The sequence below is a fragment of the Malus sylvestris genome, chromosome 5 (assembly GCF_916048215.2).
Source record: "Malus sylvestris chromosome 5, drMalSylv7.2, whole genome shotgun sequence".
In the NCBI taxonomy this organism is placed as follows: domain Eukaryota; kingdom Viridiplantae; phylum Streptophyta; class Magnoliopsida; order Rosales; family Rosaceae; genus Malus; species Malus sylvestris.
The window spans coordinates 41,152,948-41,167,866 of record NC_062264.1 but is presented as its reverse complement, the minus strand read 5'-3'; the positions used below and the strand labels follow the sequence as shown (position 1 = coordinate 41,167,866).

The 14,919-nt window shown below is 37.7% G+C and overlaps 4 protein-coding genes across 7 annotated transcripts; 3 read left to right on the top strand and 1 right to left on the bottom strand.

The window, feature by feature from the left end:
• The first annotated feature begins 526 nt into the window (after positions 1–526).
• LOC126624063 (protein REDUCED WALL ACETYLATION 3-like) lies at positions 527–6,692 on the top strand. The gene is made up of 17 exons (XM_050293059.1): positions 527–741; positions 827–886; positions 1,540–1,631; positions 2,247–2,390; positions 2,486–2,542; positions 2,630–2,702; positions 3,115–3,273; positions 3,749–3,898; positions 3,983–4,238; positions 4,793–4,908; positions 4,992–5,078; positions 5,176–5,264; positions 5,410–5,472; positions 5,611–5,667; positions 5,789–5,885; positions 5,983–6,141; positions 6,217–6,692. The coding sequence occupies exons 2-16, from the start codon at positions 854–856 to the stop codon at positions 6,136–6,138; spliced, it is 1,629 nt and encodes a 542-aa protein (XP_050149016.1). The 5' UTR covers positions 527–741; positions 827–853; the 3' UTR covers positions 6,139–6,141; positions 6,217–6,692.
• A 2,676-nt stretch (positions 6,693–9,368) lies between these two features.
• Positions 9,369–11,282, top strand: LOC126623620 (probable purine permease 10). Its single transcript, XM_050292571.1, has 2 exons — positions 9,369–9,654; positions 9,981–11,282. Exons 1-2 carry the CDS (start codon positions 9,618–9,620, stop codon positions 11,123–11,125), a joined length of 1,182 nt encoding a protein of 393 aa, XP_050148528.1. The 5' UTR covers positions 9,369–9,617; the 3' UTR covers positions 11,126–11,282.
• A 254-nt stretch (positions 11,283–11,536) lies between these two features.
• On the top strand, positions 11,537–12,901 carry LOC126622920 (purine permease 21-like). Its single transcript, XM_050291599.1, has one exon. It carries the CDS (start codon positions 11,768–11,770, stop codon positions 12,899–12,901), a length of 1,134 nt encoding a protein of 377 aa, XP_050147556.1. The 5' UTR covers positions 11,537–11,767.
• Positions 12,655–14,707, bottom strand: LOC126623621 (UDP-N-acetylglucosamine transferase subunit ALG14-like). 4 transcript variants are annotated; one of them, XR_007623816.1, is made up of 5 exons: positions 14,186–14,707; positions 14,013–14,072; positions 13,664–13,893; positions 12,965–13,044; positions 12,655–12,845 (listed from the first exon to the last, which is right to left on the bottom strand). XR_007623816.1 is itself a non-coding variant. In XM_050292572.1 (3 exons), exons 1-3 carry the CDS (start codon positions 14,603–14,605, stop codon positions 13,717–13,719), a joined length of 657 nt encoding a protein of 218 aa, XP_050148529.1. In that variant the 5' UTR covers positions 14,606–14,707; the 3' UTR covers positions 13,397–13,716. The 4 variants fall into 4 exon arrangements, 1 of the variants encoding a protein (XP_050148529.1); XR_007623814.1 differs by lacking the exon at positions 12,965–13,044; XR_007623815.1 differs by lacking the exon at positions 12,965–13,044 and having other exon boundaries at positions 12,655–12,839.
• Between the last annotated feature and the right edge of the window lie 212 nt (positions 14,708–14,919).

Sequence of the window (14,919 nt, the reverse complement as noted above, 5' to 3'; positions counted from 1 at the left end):
AAATTTATAATTAAATACACATAAAATAAAAAAATTAGATCAATCAAAAGAGCATTTGATCCAATGCTCATTCTTTATTCTCCTGTTTTCAAGTTCATTTTTTGTCTTTCTTGCCGTATTCGTAGTACGAGAAATGCTAATTCTTTATTTTTAGTAAGAGAACTTTTTCAAAAGTGAAACTTTTTATGTATTCCTAGCCATTTTACTGTTTAATATCAATTTTCATGCTAATATTATAAAATATTGTGTCAAAATCAATTTTCATGCTAATATTATAAAATATTGTGTCAAAATATGAGATGACAAAAAGTCTACGAAGAGCCGAGTTGCTTAACATTTCTCTGTTCAAATTTCTGTTAGGAAATCTAGTCAATGATGTGGTCAAAGATTAGTAGTTATTGAACATGAAATAATTGTCTTTAATTAGGTTTAATCATAAACAGTAAACAAATAGCAATTATCACCTAATAATTAAATTACCAACTTAATTATGTTTTAATTTTGTTAAGAAAACAAAAGGCCAACTAAACCACAACAACCCACCACCACCACCACCAACCGCTTGGGGAAAGACAAACTTCACTGGAGAGGGACGTTCCTTCCGACATTTTCCCTATTCTTCAAGCAACAGCCTAAAACGACAGCGTCTTCTTCTTCTTCATGCTCGATCTTCAGCTAGGGTTTTCATATTTATCCCCAATGTTCGATAGAGTAGTGAGTCTCTGAACTTCCTTCGACTAGGTACGTTTCTCTGCGTCGATCTACGCTTCGTATTTCCGATTTCTGCTACTGTTTTTTTTGTTGAATTTCGATTTGGGTTTTGCAGTTCGGAGCCGATTTGGGGATTTTGAAAATGGTGGACGCGGGGCCAGTTACGCCTGGACAGGTAGTTTAATTTGAATGCAAAGCCTGTTAATTTGTTTTATGTAATTTGATCTTCTGATGATTTGATTGAATTCCTAGGCTTTTCATTTTCTTAGTTTGATTTGTAGTTGTTCAATTCTGATGAAGATCTGTGAATGTGTAGGAAGTACTGGTTTTTAATTTTTGTGGAACAATAAGAAATTGCTTTGTTTTTTAAGTTCTTGATCCGAAGAACGTTGCATGATTTCGTAATGGAATTGCCTTTTGTAGTGGCTGGTTGGGTTATAGTAGCTCATACAAAGGGTGCCTTATTTGGAGTAGTAAATCTTGTATCTTGGTAACAAAGAAAATGCAACATTGTACAACGATGGCTCTGTTCAACCAATCCTTAATATTTTATTTTCTACTCAAATAGATCAAGGATCTTGTTTTTCTTCTAGTAATATCATAACCAAGAGACTCGCATTTCTGTTGGTGCATGGGATCGCAATGCCTCAATGTGTTTGGACTTTTGTGCAATTCTAAATGTTTGACATGCTATCAAACTAGCTACACTTTTGAGCCTGTGTTAAATAGATTTGTCTCAAACGCTACGAAAGATCTTGTTTTGGTATCAATAATGTAAGAACTAAATGAATGAGCAGATTTACTGAAGCTTTCTATATCATTCTCCAGGTGTCGTTTTTGCTTGGAATCATCCCTGTTTTTGTCACATGGATATATTCAGAGTACTTGGAGTATAAAAAATCTTCATCTCATCCTAAAGTGTAAGTTCCTTACCTTCAAACTGGCGATATGAATTAGTCCTTTGTTTTATTGGCATCAACTTACATGTTTCCACATACCTTTTATTGAAATATGAAATATGGAGTTAAATATTTCATTTATATTCCATTATGTTAGCTGATACAGTAATACTGGCTTCCCTAGTTAACATAGTTTGACCGTGAGATAAGTGTGACAGGGAGTGCTTTTCTTTTTCACCTACTCACTTTTCAATCGAAAGGAGCCCACCCAGGCCTCATGCAGAGTTTTTGTGGTCATATATTATGGTACTTGATAATTAAGTCTACTACAAAGTCCAAGTGAAACATGTCTGTTTGGTTTTTTCATTAAAATAAAGGAAGAAAACAGAAAAGCACTGACTTTTAAGGGATTCTGACAATGATGAATAAACAAGCCCACTTTGAATGTTTAACAGAACTTAGTTATAAATATGATCAACTAGTGATTAAAAGTATTTTGAGTACGTTGGATGAGTGGTAATGGTGCTCCAGATATGTCTTTGATTAGAAATGAGATACAAGGATTGTCAAAGATATTATATTTCGGGCCAATATTCTCTAATGCGGAACAACTAAGTTTTTCCTATCCTATTGTAGTCATTCAGATACAGATACTAATCTGGTTGAGTTGGGGAAGGTTACAATCAAGGAAGATGAACGAGCTGTTTTGCTTGAAGGAGGTCTTTCAAGATCAGCATCTACAAAGTTTGATAGTTTATCCATCAAAATAAACTTGATCAGGTTACCATCCATAATATGCAGTATCTTCATTGAATTTTTGTGTTGATTTTAATTTTCAAGGTCTTTCTCACATTCCATTTCTCATGAACTTCTAGGTTTCTGACAATGGATGACTCTTTTTTACTTGAAAACCGAGCAACTCTTAGAGTGATGTAAGTAATTACTAATTAGTACAATATGTATCTTCTCAGGGCCAGATTTCTTATTTATACTTATATTGCACTCAATGTCAATTGCAGGTCTGAGCTTGGTGCAATTCTGTTCTATTTCTACATATGTGACCGCACAAATATACTGGGAGATTCTACAAAGGTACATTTGTCTGCTTCCTGAATGTATTCTTAAATTACCACTAGTTACTTATATGGAAAACTTGCACAGACGCTATTATCATGATAATAAATGTCTATCATCGCATCAAAGGTCCTAATCTATTAGCCTTTTCCACGTTGTCTGTTCGTTCTCACTGATATTTCTGCCTAAGTGCCCTGTGTTCACCTATCTTGCTCATTATTTCACATCCTGATATAAAAGGATACTATATTTTATATGGCTTCTATTAAAGAAAAAGTTAAGATGTCGGTGTTACTATTTTCACACATTGATAAACACAAAAATTATTTCTTCTATATTCAGATCATCACATGCTGATATGTACTATAAGAACAATAAACTGGTTTTTTTGTTGTAAAATTGATTAATTATGTGGTTCTTCTTTGAACAGAAATACAATCGGGATCTTTTCATCTTCCTGTACCTTATCCTTGTCATAGTTTCAGCAATGACATCTTTGAAGAAACATACTGACAGATCAGCATTTTCTGGAAAATCCATACTTTACCTAAATCGGCATCAGACTGAGGAATGGAAAGGGTGGATGCAGGCAAGTACTCTTTACCAAGATCATCACTTTTAAGGTTCAGATATTTCCTTTGGGAAGGAAGAATTGTGTGCTCTTGGTATTTCTTCTCTCTTTTGTTTTAGGAGGGGAACTCTGAACTTATACTCATGGTGACCTGCCACTGTTATTTTTACTGTTCGGGTGTTTGTACATAATAACCATGAACTATCCATGCTCATCTAACTGGAACAAGCATGTGTCATCCTTTGATATTTTCGTTATCGGTTGAACTAAATTTGGATACTATATGCTAGATAAATCTGTAGATTGATTGGCTTTTTATTCATTTAGAGTTTATCAGATTTGATGCGAAAACCTACAATGGTACTCTTTAGTTTTCTTCCAGTTGAACATTAAACTATGTTATATATAGAGCTTGGTGCGCTCACTACACTTTTTATAATATTTAATTATGAATGTACTATGAGTATAATACATCTTTTTTGCTTCTTGGCAGGTCCTGTTTCTAATGTACCATTACTTTGCTGCAAGTGAGATTTACAATGCAATACGTGTCTTTATTGCTGCTTATGTTTGGATGACTGGATTTGGAAACTTTTCCTATTACTACATTAGAAAGGATTTTAGCCTCGCCCGCTTTGCTCAGGTAAAATGTAGTTCTGGGCAGTATATTCTCGCAAATGTCCTTGGGGAGTACTGAAATATTTGTATTCTTTATTGTACAATGCAGATGATGTGGCGGCTGAATTTTTTTGTGGCGTTTTGCTGTATTGTTCTTAACAATGACTATATGCTCTATTACATCTGTCCAATGCACACTCTGTATACTCTTATGGTGTATGGAGCCCTTGGCATCTTTAGCAAGTACAATGAGATCAGATCAGTGATGGCTTTGAAGATTCTCGGGTGCTTTCTTGCGGTTATCTTGATTTGGGAAATACCCGGAGTATTTGAAATAGTCTTTCTTCCTTTATCATTCTTATTGGGTGAGTAACCCCATTCAGCTTTCTGGTTTTTTATTTATGTTATGTTTTTCACTGTTGGAAATTCAAACCCAATAAAAAAAAAAAATACAGTTGGAAAACTCAGGAACTTTCATCTTTTTGGCATGGTTGTTCTTCTGATTCTAGGCAGACTTTTTGATAAAATTTGATCAAACTCATCCTAGAGTCTTGATTTTGTGCTATTCAATTTTCATTTTTGGACAGGCTCATTACTCAGAACCCTTGGCCAATATTGTATGAAAAATAGTTTATAACAAATAAAAGATAGTCATCCTCTTGTGAATTATTTATATATATGCATGAATATTGAATATTGAATAACTTTAAATAGTTGACCTGTTCAGATACTTTCAAGTTTTGGCAAAAAAAAAAGAAGAAGTCCCGCTTGTACATATAGGTCTTAAACTAATTTGAGATTCTTTATATAAAGAAGACGAAGAAAAGGTTGATATGTGATTCTTGATTTGTTTCCGTGCATGAATTTCTTACTGTTCATGCATTGTTCAAACTTATCGTCTTTGTTTCCTACCGTGCAGGGTATACTGATCCTGCTAAACCAGATCTCCATCGTCTGCATGAATGGCATTTTAGATCTGGACTTGATCGCTACATATGGATCATTGGAATGATATATGCCTATTATCATCCTAATGTAATCTCTTGAATATCTACATCTGGTTGCTTTTGCTCTCTTGATACTCCGACTGCTGAAATTTTAAACGTAATATCTCTTAGGTGGAGAAATGGATGGAGAAATTGGAAGAATCTGATACCAGAAGGAGAGTCTCAATCAAAGCTGGAATATTTTCCAGTTCTATATTTGTAAGTTTCATCCTTCACGGCAGTTATCCGCTTACAAAAATGACAAATGTTTTGATCTTGTAATCTGATGTCATGCTCATTATTTCTTTGTTGTTAGGTTGGGTATCTGTGGTATGAATATATTTACAAGCTGGACAAGGTTTCATACAACAAGTTGCACCCCTACACATCCTGGATTCCAATAACGTGAGTGTTATAAAACTCTTTTTTTTCTTTTTCAATTTAAACAAAATGATTTTCTGGGAGTTTTATCAGGTGGCACAATTTTCGGTTGTTTACTCTTCAGTTCATACTAGCGACTTACCATCACCTCTGCTTATTGTGATTTCAGTGTATATATATGCTTGCGGAACTTTACTCAGCAGTTGCGGGGTGTCTCTTTGACTCTCTTTGAGTACGTATTCTTATCTGAGAGTCAAACACAGCAGTCCCTTTTGTAGGGTTAATAATTGTTCAGTCCTAAGTGGTTTTTCATGTTTATGAAAGGTTTTGCTGACTCATTTTGTGTACAATTTCACTTTTGTAATGCTAGGTGGCTTGGGAAGATTACTTTGGAGACCTATATTTCACAGTTCCACATCTGGTTGAGGTACGTGACACTTCTATTTTTTTATTTCCATACGTTTTTTGACCAATGGAATGCATCTTAGTCTTTACAAGTGCCTTATTTTCATAAAGAATTACACGAAACTTTTCCTTTTCTCGTACAGAACAAACACACCTAATGGACAACCTAAGTGGCTTCTCTCTGTCATTCCAGAATACCCGTTGCTCAACTTCATGCTGACAACCGCCATCTATGTTTTGGTAAGAGAATCTTCATTTAGCCCTTAAACCTTTGCAAGCCAACGGTACTTACAAATTCTCATCTTCCATCTGCTGTTCTGTTGACTTGGTTCTGCAGGTATCTCATCGGATTTTTGAGTTAACCAATACACTTAAGACAGTGTTTGTACCCACCAAAGACAACCAAAGGCTGCTTCATAATTTTCTTGCAGGGGCAGCCATATTTACTTGTTTGTATTTTGTCTCGTTCATTCTTGTTCAGATACCTCATTGAACCGTAAGACCCTTTCTGCTATGCGCTCACTCTTTATTTGTTCATAATTCCATATACTAACGACTTCTACCACTACAGGCTCAACCGTTCAAGACCCAAAAGTGGGTTATACAGATGTTTCCTGTTGGATGTGCAAATATAGAAAGAACTTCAATAAGGGAATTGGAAGATGTCGGTTGCGAATATAGCCTACAAAGCTTGCGTTTCAACATTTTTTTGTTTGTTTCGAGAATGGCAAACTCTCCGTTGCCGTGTGAACGCTTGGACATGGCAAATTCTCCATTGTCGGTTGCAAATATAGCCTGCAAAGCTTGCGTTTGAACCTTTCTTTTTTTGTTTCGAGAATGGCAAACTCTCCGTTGCCGTGTGAAAGCTTGGATGATGTTTAGATTTGGCTTTGGAAAGTTTGGCCGGAGGGAGGAAGCAGGAAGCAACAATGTATATCTCTGTATCTTCTTTTTCTTTGTCCCACAGTTTTGTTAAATCGCTGAAGAAAATGTAGATCCCTGTGACATAGATTTGTTGTTTGTTATAAGTCAAAGTTCAATTTTTCATGAGCAGTGCAATATCTGTTTGACGTAACTTTGAAGAAATGATTATTAAGATTTTATTTTTTCAATCATCGGGGGAGGGAAATTCGAACTTGAACCTCCTCCTCACCTCCTCCTCCGCCCTCCTCGTGTTCCAAGACGACCCTACAGACGATCCAAGTGGAGGATCGAAAGCAAAGTATGCAATCGGGTTGGTACACTATCATATCCAAGAGTGGTGATGGATATGGTAGCGTACCAATCTCTCGTTGCAACCTGCGCCGTCTTGGTGGGACTTTTCGGTAGCGGAGAGTGGAAGGGTTTGAGTATGAGATGGAGGTGTACGAATTAGGGAAGGTATCCTATGTCATGAACTTGATATGGTCAGCTACAACATGTCAACTCTTTGGTGTTGGTATGGTGGGATTGATTTTTTAGGCATCGTCTCTCTTCTCCAATGCCATAAATGTTGCGTGTTTGCCTGTGATTATCTTCCATGACAAAATGGATGGGATTAAGGCAATGGTGACGCAGCACAAAGCTAATAAGGATACCAACGTAAGCCCTCGAAGAACGAATTCTAGAGCCCACCAGATTTTTGGGAGAAATTCCAAAGGATTTTGTTCGATTAATGATTCAAGATGATTACAATAGTAGTCAGCCAATGGCTTATTACAACATCCTGGGGTAACTCAGAGGCCTCAAAAAATTAAAAGGAAAACTAACGAAAATTGCTTGAAAACTTTGAGTTTTAACGATAAGGACAAAATAAAGGGTAAAATAAATAGTACCAAGATTGACTTTTTAGTGTAAAAATGTGATTTTTCGTTAAAGTGAACAGTACCAGGAGCTTTTCGTTAAAGTTTCCAAAATTAAATGAAAGCAAAACGACATTAATCGGACGACAAACGAAAAGTTCGATTTTTATCACAAGACTTAAAACGCAGTTTTGGAAGCCTAGGTGGCCTCGGATGCCAAATGTGCGAATTCTCGAGGCATCCTTTATACTTCCATCGGTCCATCTCCTCTCCAATCCACTTGGCCATTTAGGGATTTGTTTCATGTGTTTATCAGCACTACCTTGATGACCCAAAAGTCCAACAGGGGAGAACACAAATGAAAATAGTTGGAAGAGATTTTATTTTTGCATATATCAAGTTTAACATCGAAGAGTTCAATACCTAAACAAATAAATTTTATTTAATAAAAAAAAAATTTATGTATCTAATGTTTGTCGTACGTTGTTGTATGGTTGTAAGACTCGTCAAACTTAAACTAACCTACTACTGTTGTGAGGTCTATGATATAATTATAATCTTGGGAACCGGATCCCTTCCGGATCCAATCATGCTGAGCCCCAATAATCAATGTATCTGGACCATTGAAATTTGATCTGACGGTTACAAATAAGAGATCATTCTAAAAATTATAATAATTGTAGCTGTTGGATCAAATTTCAATGATCCGGACGCATTGATTAGTGGGCTCAGCATGGTTGGATCCGATTCCATAATCTTGTGTGCTGGTAGTTAGCTAGCAGCTGATGAACTGGTAAGTCATGGACCCATGACTACAAATAATTGTACCTATCTTTGTTGAAATTTTAATAGAAGGAAGATAAGGGTGGCTAGGGCGTGATCTTGACTTGTCACTGCATGATATAATGGATATCAAGATTTGTTTGTTTGTTTATTTATTATTATTCTGAATCGAAAGTTAATTTGCAATCGAGTGAAAGTAAATAAATTAATAAATAAATGTTAAGGAATAACTGAGCCACTACGCATATTTTATGAAATTTTGTTTGAATTTTAAGATAAAATTATGATTAGGGTTGAATTTCTCCAATATATAACGTAAAAAAAATTGCAGCTTTGCTGGAATGGAAGCAAAGATTGGCAGCTTTCTTTTGTGATTTTTTATTTGTTGCAGTAAGAAGGATTTGACCGAGAAGCTGTTGTTTTGGAATTTAATGAGCGATTTTTCAAGCTCAGAACGTGATCAACTGCTAGTCGACTTTCTACAAGACACCAAATTTGGAGGTTGCTATTAAGATCCTCACCGTACTTTTGCGTTCGGAACGAACGTATTTATATTTGAATCACTCAATTCAGATCATGCGTTCGTTATTAGTTCATTTTATCGGTCTATCTCATACAAACTAAGGGTGCGGATCTCTCACTTCTCAACGATCCAGATTTCTAAATCCATAATTTCGGAGAGAATCTGGATTGCTATTCTTATAGATTTTTAAAAGGAGAATATATATAATATATTTAACAGTAATTCTTCCTTTCAAGTAAGTAAACGCCAAGTTGCTAACTACCATATCTTCGAGATTGAAAACTTAAGGGAGTTGAAGTTCTTGTGCTCAAATATACGTAGGGGGCCCACAAAATGAAGTGTCGGCATTAGAAGGGTTTGTTCAATGATCTCAGCCGCCTGAAAACAGGTAGAATCATGTATCGGACAAGGTTGAGTGATCCAATTTGGTCCGTTTTATTTTTCATGAATGTGATATCCTTGTCTGTAGCTCGCAGTTTCTGAGGACACAAAAAAATATATAAAAAAAGCAACAATAATACAAATTACAAGATGAGTCGTAGCCAGCATGGGAAAATGATCCTCTCCCCGGATCCTCTTTGTCGGGATTCGGATAATCAATAAATCACATCCGTTCATCGTACATATTGCGGTCAGAAATCATTATATAGTATTTACATTCAATTTTTAATTTTTAATTTTAAATAATTTATGACCACACGATGTACGATGAACGGACGTGATTGATTGATCTCTTGGATCTCCGCAAAGAGAATCCGGAGAGGATCCTTTTCCGCCAGCATGCATTTCATTTACTTAATTTATGTGAGTTGAAAACAAGGCCTCTCTCTCTCTCTCTCTCTCTCTCTCTCTCCTCCATTGTTTGTGAGTTTTTTCATCTTTGACATGGGAACAGCTCAAGAACTTCAGCTCAGCATTGGAGGTAAGTCTACTTCTATTCTATGTGATTTTTCTGAGTATATATAGCAACTGATTTAAAGTTTATCTACTATGCACCGGAATTCTTGACCGTATATCCAGTTGTTCATTCACCTAGACAATGCTATGAGCCGGTCTATTTAGAACTTTCGATTGATATATGTTAAGTGAATCAAATTACGAGAAGTGAATTATGTTCTTATTACAACTTAACGCGAGTCATAATAGTTACAAGTTGGGGGTGGTTTTGGGGGGGAGAAATCTACAAAATCCCAACCTTGTTATTATCCTAAGCTTAATACTGATCCTTGTAAATATATGTTGTTATAGTTAAGGAAGCAAATGGAGAAGATGAAACAAATTCATCAGGGCCTTCAGATGCCTCCGACCGATCACTGCTGCCGCGGCGCAGAGGCGTCAACTGGTGGATTAGAATCGCCATTTACTCGTTCCTCGTCATTGCCGGCCAGTCAGTTGCAACGTTCTTGGGAAAACAGTACTACGACAAAGGCGCCAAAAGCAATTGGCTGGCGACAGTAGTACAACTTTGTGGCTTTCCTATCATGCTTCCCTACTATTTCATCCCAGCAAGCAGAAATAATCCAACCCCAAAAGGTAGTCCTATCCCATCAAAACCACCGTCTACCAAAGTCGTCGCATCAGTATATGTCTCTCTTGGCTTCCTGATAGCCCTAGACTGCTACTTGTATTCCGTAGGACTATCTTACCTTCCTGTATCTACTTATTCCCTCATTTGTGCATCTCAGTTGGCCTTCAACGCGTTGTTCTCATTCTTCCTCAACGCGCAAAAGTTCACTGCTTACATTGTGAATTCTCTAGTTCTCCTCACCATCTCCTCCACCCTCCTCGCGTTCCAAGGTGAAGACGACTCTGGAGGCGATGATCCAAGTGGAGGGTCGAAGGTAAAGTATGCAATCGGGTTCCTATGCACTGTAGGGGCATCCGCCGGATACGGATTAACGCTCTCCCTAACTCAGCTTGCCTTCAAAAGGGCTATAAAAAGGGAGACGTTTAGAGCGCTCATGGACATGATAGTGTATCAAAATATGGTTGCAACCTGTTTTACCGTGGTCGGACTTTTCGCTAGCGGAGAGTGGAAGCATTTGAAGGGTGAGATGGAGGGGTATAAGCTAGGGAAGGTATCCTACGTGATGAATTTGACATGGACAGCAATAACATGGCAGGTCTTTTCTGTTGGAGCAGTAGGCTTGATTTTGGAGGCCTCTTCCCTCTTCTCCAACTCCATAAGTGCTTTGGGTTTGCCTGCCGTTCCAGTTCTGGCCGTGATCTTCTTCCATGAAAAAATGAATGGAATCAAGGGAATAGCCATGGTTTTGGGCATTTGGGGATTTGTTTCGTACGCGTACCATCACTACATCGACGATCGTAAGTCCAAGACGGAGAATAGAAACGCCGGAAATGATGAAGCTTCGAAAGCCTTAAGGGTTGAATAGAGAGGTCTGTTTTGTAGATCAATCTCTGGTTTCATGTAAAAGAATAGACTTACAAGCTTACCAATTGTCCTGATGAAAGGCTGTTGCTTTCCGCTTGAATCTTGTTTCGAACGGCCTGAAACATGTTTTAAATCATACCAGTAGCTCTACATACTGATTGATGCAGCCTGTATGTTTTCCAAAAATGTTTAAAACGGTGTCGTAACGTCTTGATAGTGATACCTCCATCACCTGCAAGAATTTCAGGTTTTCCATATTACATAAGAGCTCTTCTTCTTCTTCCTCCTCTCTCGCTCTCTCTCTCTCTCTCTCTCTGGTATATCAGTTTAAAATTACACCTCTGACATGGGAACAGCTCAAGATATGCAACCCCACATCGTAGGTAAGTCAGATTTCTATATGTACAAACGATTTCCTGGTTTTCGTGTTTTTTATATGGTTTTTCTGCATAAATTCGGAAAATTGTTTCGACGGTTTTAACTATCTAGCTGTAGAATTATAGCACATATCTGCAATGGAGGAACGAAGAAAAAACACCGAATAGTTGACAGATCGATTATATTCATAAGCTATAGAGAGAAAAAATGAGATTTTATTGATGAACTAAATCATAGATGAAGCTAATTCCATGGAAATCCAAATATGTGTTTCATACCAGTTAAAGAAGCTGAAGAAGATAATGCACTTGAGTTTAAGAAAACCCCCCACCAAGTAACAACTTCTCAGCCCGGAGATTTTACACGATGGGTGCGTATCACCATCTATACGCTATTCATCCTCTCCGGTCAGTCAGCAGCTATACTCTTGGGCCGACTGTACTATGACAAAGGTGGAAAAATTATATGGATGGCAACACTAGTGCAATTCACAGGGTTTCCTATCCTAATTCCTTACCACTGCATCTTATCATCCAAAAAGATCGCCGCACATAGCAATGTGCACCAACCATCTGCCTCAGTACTGACAGCGATGAATCTCTCTCTTGATGTATTACTAGCAACAGACAGCTTGTTGTATTCTATGGGACTCTTGTACCTTCCAGTTTCTACCTTTTCACTCATTTGTGCATCGCAGTTGGCCTTCAATGCTTTCTTCTCTTTCTGCCTTAATTCACAAAAGTTCACTCCTTTTATAGTCAATTCTCTAGTCCTTCTCACCATCTCCTCCACCCTGCTTGTGTTTCACCCCAACTCAGCAAACCTCACAGGAGTCTCCAAAGAGAGGTATACGATTGGGGTCATTTGCACTGTTGGTGCATCAGCTGGGTACGGCTTGATGTTCTCCCTCACACAGTTCTCCTTCGAAAAGGTTCTAAAAGCAAAAACTTTTGTAACTGTATTGGAAATGATAATCTACGAATCTCTAATTGCAACCTGTGCTACACTAGTGGGACTTTTTGTCACTGGAGAATGGAAGGGTTTAAAGAGCGAGATGGAGGAGTTTGCGTTGGGGAGGCTATCCTATTTCCTGACTTTGATTTGTACAGCTACAGCATGTCAAACTTTCAACATTGGCGCCATAGGATTGATATTTGAGGTGTCTTCTTTAGTCTCCAATTTCATAAGTGCTTCCGGCTTACCTTTCATTCCAGTTCTAGCTGTAATCTTCTTCAATGATAACATGGATGGAATAAAGGTGATTGCCACGTTGTTGGCCCTCTGGGGCTTTGCGTCATATCTCTATCAGCACTACCTTGACGATTCAGAGTCCAAATCTGAAACTAAACATGTAGAAGAAATTTCAATGATTCCTTTACTTAAAGAGGCCAACTTCTGAGCGACTAATAAGATGGACAACCAGACATCCATTAACAAAGGAAAGAAAGCACTGCAAACACACTTTATTTGAAGATGGAAACATTTCATCTAGACCTATTTGTTCCATTCATGTTCAGTAAAAGTTCTGGGCATTGTCCTTCGCTGTGAAGATTAATCATAACTTGTGTTCATCAAATCAAATAATTATACAAGATACAGACTCTTATAACGTCAGTTTCTTTGTTGTCTGCAGTAGTTACCGGGGTCTTTTTGCTGCACAAAAGTTTTGTCAACTAAAACTAATCCTTCAAGTTTGAATGTCAAAAACGGTATGTACATTGGACATAACCAAACCGACTTTATCAATGACATGCTGATTTAGAGATATGCCTTCAGTATGTACAGAAAAGTTTAAAACGTCAACATTTTGAAACATTATGAGTGCCAAATATGTACAGAACATCATCACGTGGAAGTGTGAACTAGAAAAGGGAAGACTGCAGAGCCTAAAAGGTAAAGATATAATGCTGCGTTTTGATAAACTAGAATGAAATCATTGTTAAATTACATGAGGTTACAAGTTGAAGCCAGTTATGCATAACTTTTGATTTCAAGTATTCCCTAAGAAAGATTATAAATATCGTAACGATTTTTACACAATCCTCGTAGCACAATGATATCAGTTTCTTCTTCAATTAGTAAGAAGTTAACAATGCTGGCAACTATAGTTAAATTTAAAGTAACTGTAGACGTTTAAAAACACTTGAGAAGTGCACATTACATTGAGAAAACCTGGACGTTAGAGCACGTATAGCAGCAGCAGAATCGGATCAACTACATGAGACAACCGACATAGTGAGCTCTGGGATACTTCTTCTGTAACTGAGGCCATTGGACAAAGAACTGATCCGCTATCCGTAACTTGTAAAGAAGCAAGCCGCTCAGGGAGAGCCTCTGCACTCTTGCTATACTCTCAACATAAAACACAGACGACCATCTAATCCCCACAACCTGCACATTTCCGATATCACCTCACTAATCGAAAAAGTCCCGAAATTCATAACAGCAGAAAACCGCAATGACCCAACAAAGAAATATGAGAAAAGAACATCAAAAGGATCAATCCAAACCTTGAATAAGAATGCAATTACACAAAGTGGAACACAAGTCCCAGGCCCATTGCACAGAATCTGCAACACCAACAGCATTGATCATCAACAATTTGATCTCCAACGTCTCATATCAACAGAAACAAACTGCAAAAATGCGGAATTGCGAATAACCGAAAAGGTGAAAAGATTACCACTTGGGGTCGGATTCTGATCATTAGCCAGAGCCCATGAGCCAAAGCAATCAAAGCAGTCAAAACAGAGGTGAAATAAGACTGACCCACTTCCCTGCTCCGGTAGATCTGCATGAACTGCGAGCTCGAACTCTCATCGGCGTTCTCTTCGAGCAGTCGAGCTTTCTGGAGACTCATGTTATCAGTGGCGGCGGCGATGTAGAACCTGGGGGCAAATCTGTCTTTTTGAAGGACGGACAACAGGTTGATCATCTCTGCGGTGTGGCCTCCGGAGCCCAATACGATTAGGGTGCTGAGGGGTTGGGGAGCTGAGCCTTTCGAGCTGCTGGGTTTGCCGGTTCGGTGCAGGACGTAGAGGAAGCGAGTGATGATCAGCGTTGCGGCGGCGATTAAAAGAGTGATTGCGACGGCGCAGCCCATGTTTTGGGGAATCGAAAGGCTTTTGCTTTCCGTCAAAGGCGAGGACTTTAGGGAAAATATGGAAGCGACTCTCAGATGCAGTGATCGAAGAAACAAACGGGAATTTTCGGTTTATTCCCGGGAATTTTTTTTATTTTTTATTTTTCAGTAAAACTAATAAAAAGTGTTTAAAAACTTTGAATTTTAACTATAAGAACAAAATAAAAGATAAATTAAATAGTAAAAGAATTGACTTTTTATTCGTTAAAGTTCCATTTTTTTCCCTTTATTCTAACTCCAACATATTAATAAAATTTATTTGTCAATCAAAACTT

Coding starts and splice junctions, on each gene's coding strand:
- LOC126623621 (XM_050292572.1), bottom strand. CDS start 14,605: ATGGGCTGCGCCGTCGCAATCACTCTTTTAATCGCCGCCGCAACGCTG. Junction 14,073..14,185: donor TCAGAATCCGACCCCAAGTG/GTAATCTTTTCA, acceptor TTGGTGTTGCAG/ATTCTGTGCAATGGGCCTGG. Junction 13,894..14,012: donor TAATTGCATTCTTATTCAAG/GTTTGGATTGAT, acceptor GGAAATGTGCAG/GTTGTGGGGATTAGATGGTC.
- LOC126624063 (XM_050293059.1), top strand. CDS start 854: ATGGTGGACGCGGGGCCAGTTACGCCTGGACAG. Junction 4,909..4,991: donor ATGCCTATTATCATCCTAAT/GTAATCTCTTGA, acceptor AATATCTCTTAG/GTGGAGAAATGGATGGAGAA. Junction 5,668..5,788: donor CAGTTCCACATCTGGTTGAG/GTACGTGACACT, acceptor TTTCTCGTACAG/AACAAACACACCTAATGGAC.
- LOC126622920 (XM_050291599.1), top strand. CDS start 11,768: ATGTGTTTCATACCAGTTAAAGAAGCTGAAGAAGATAATGCACTTGAG.
- LOC126623620 (XM_050292571.1), top strand. CDS start 9,618: ATGGGAACAGCTCAAGAACTTCAGCTCAGCATTGGAG. Junction 9,655..9,980: donor ACTTCAGCTCAGCATTGGAG/GTAAGTCTACTT, acceptor ATGTTGTTATAG/TTAAGGAAGCAAATGGAGAA.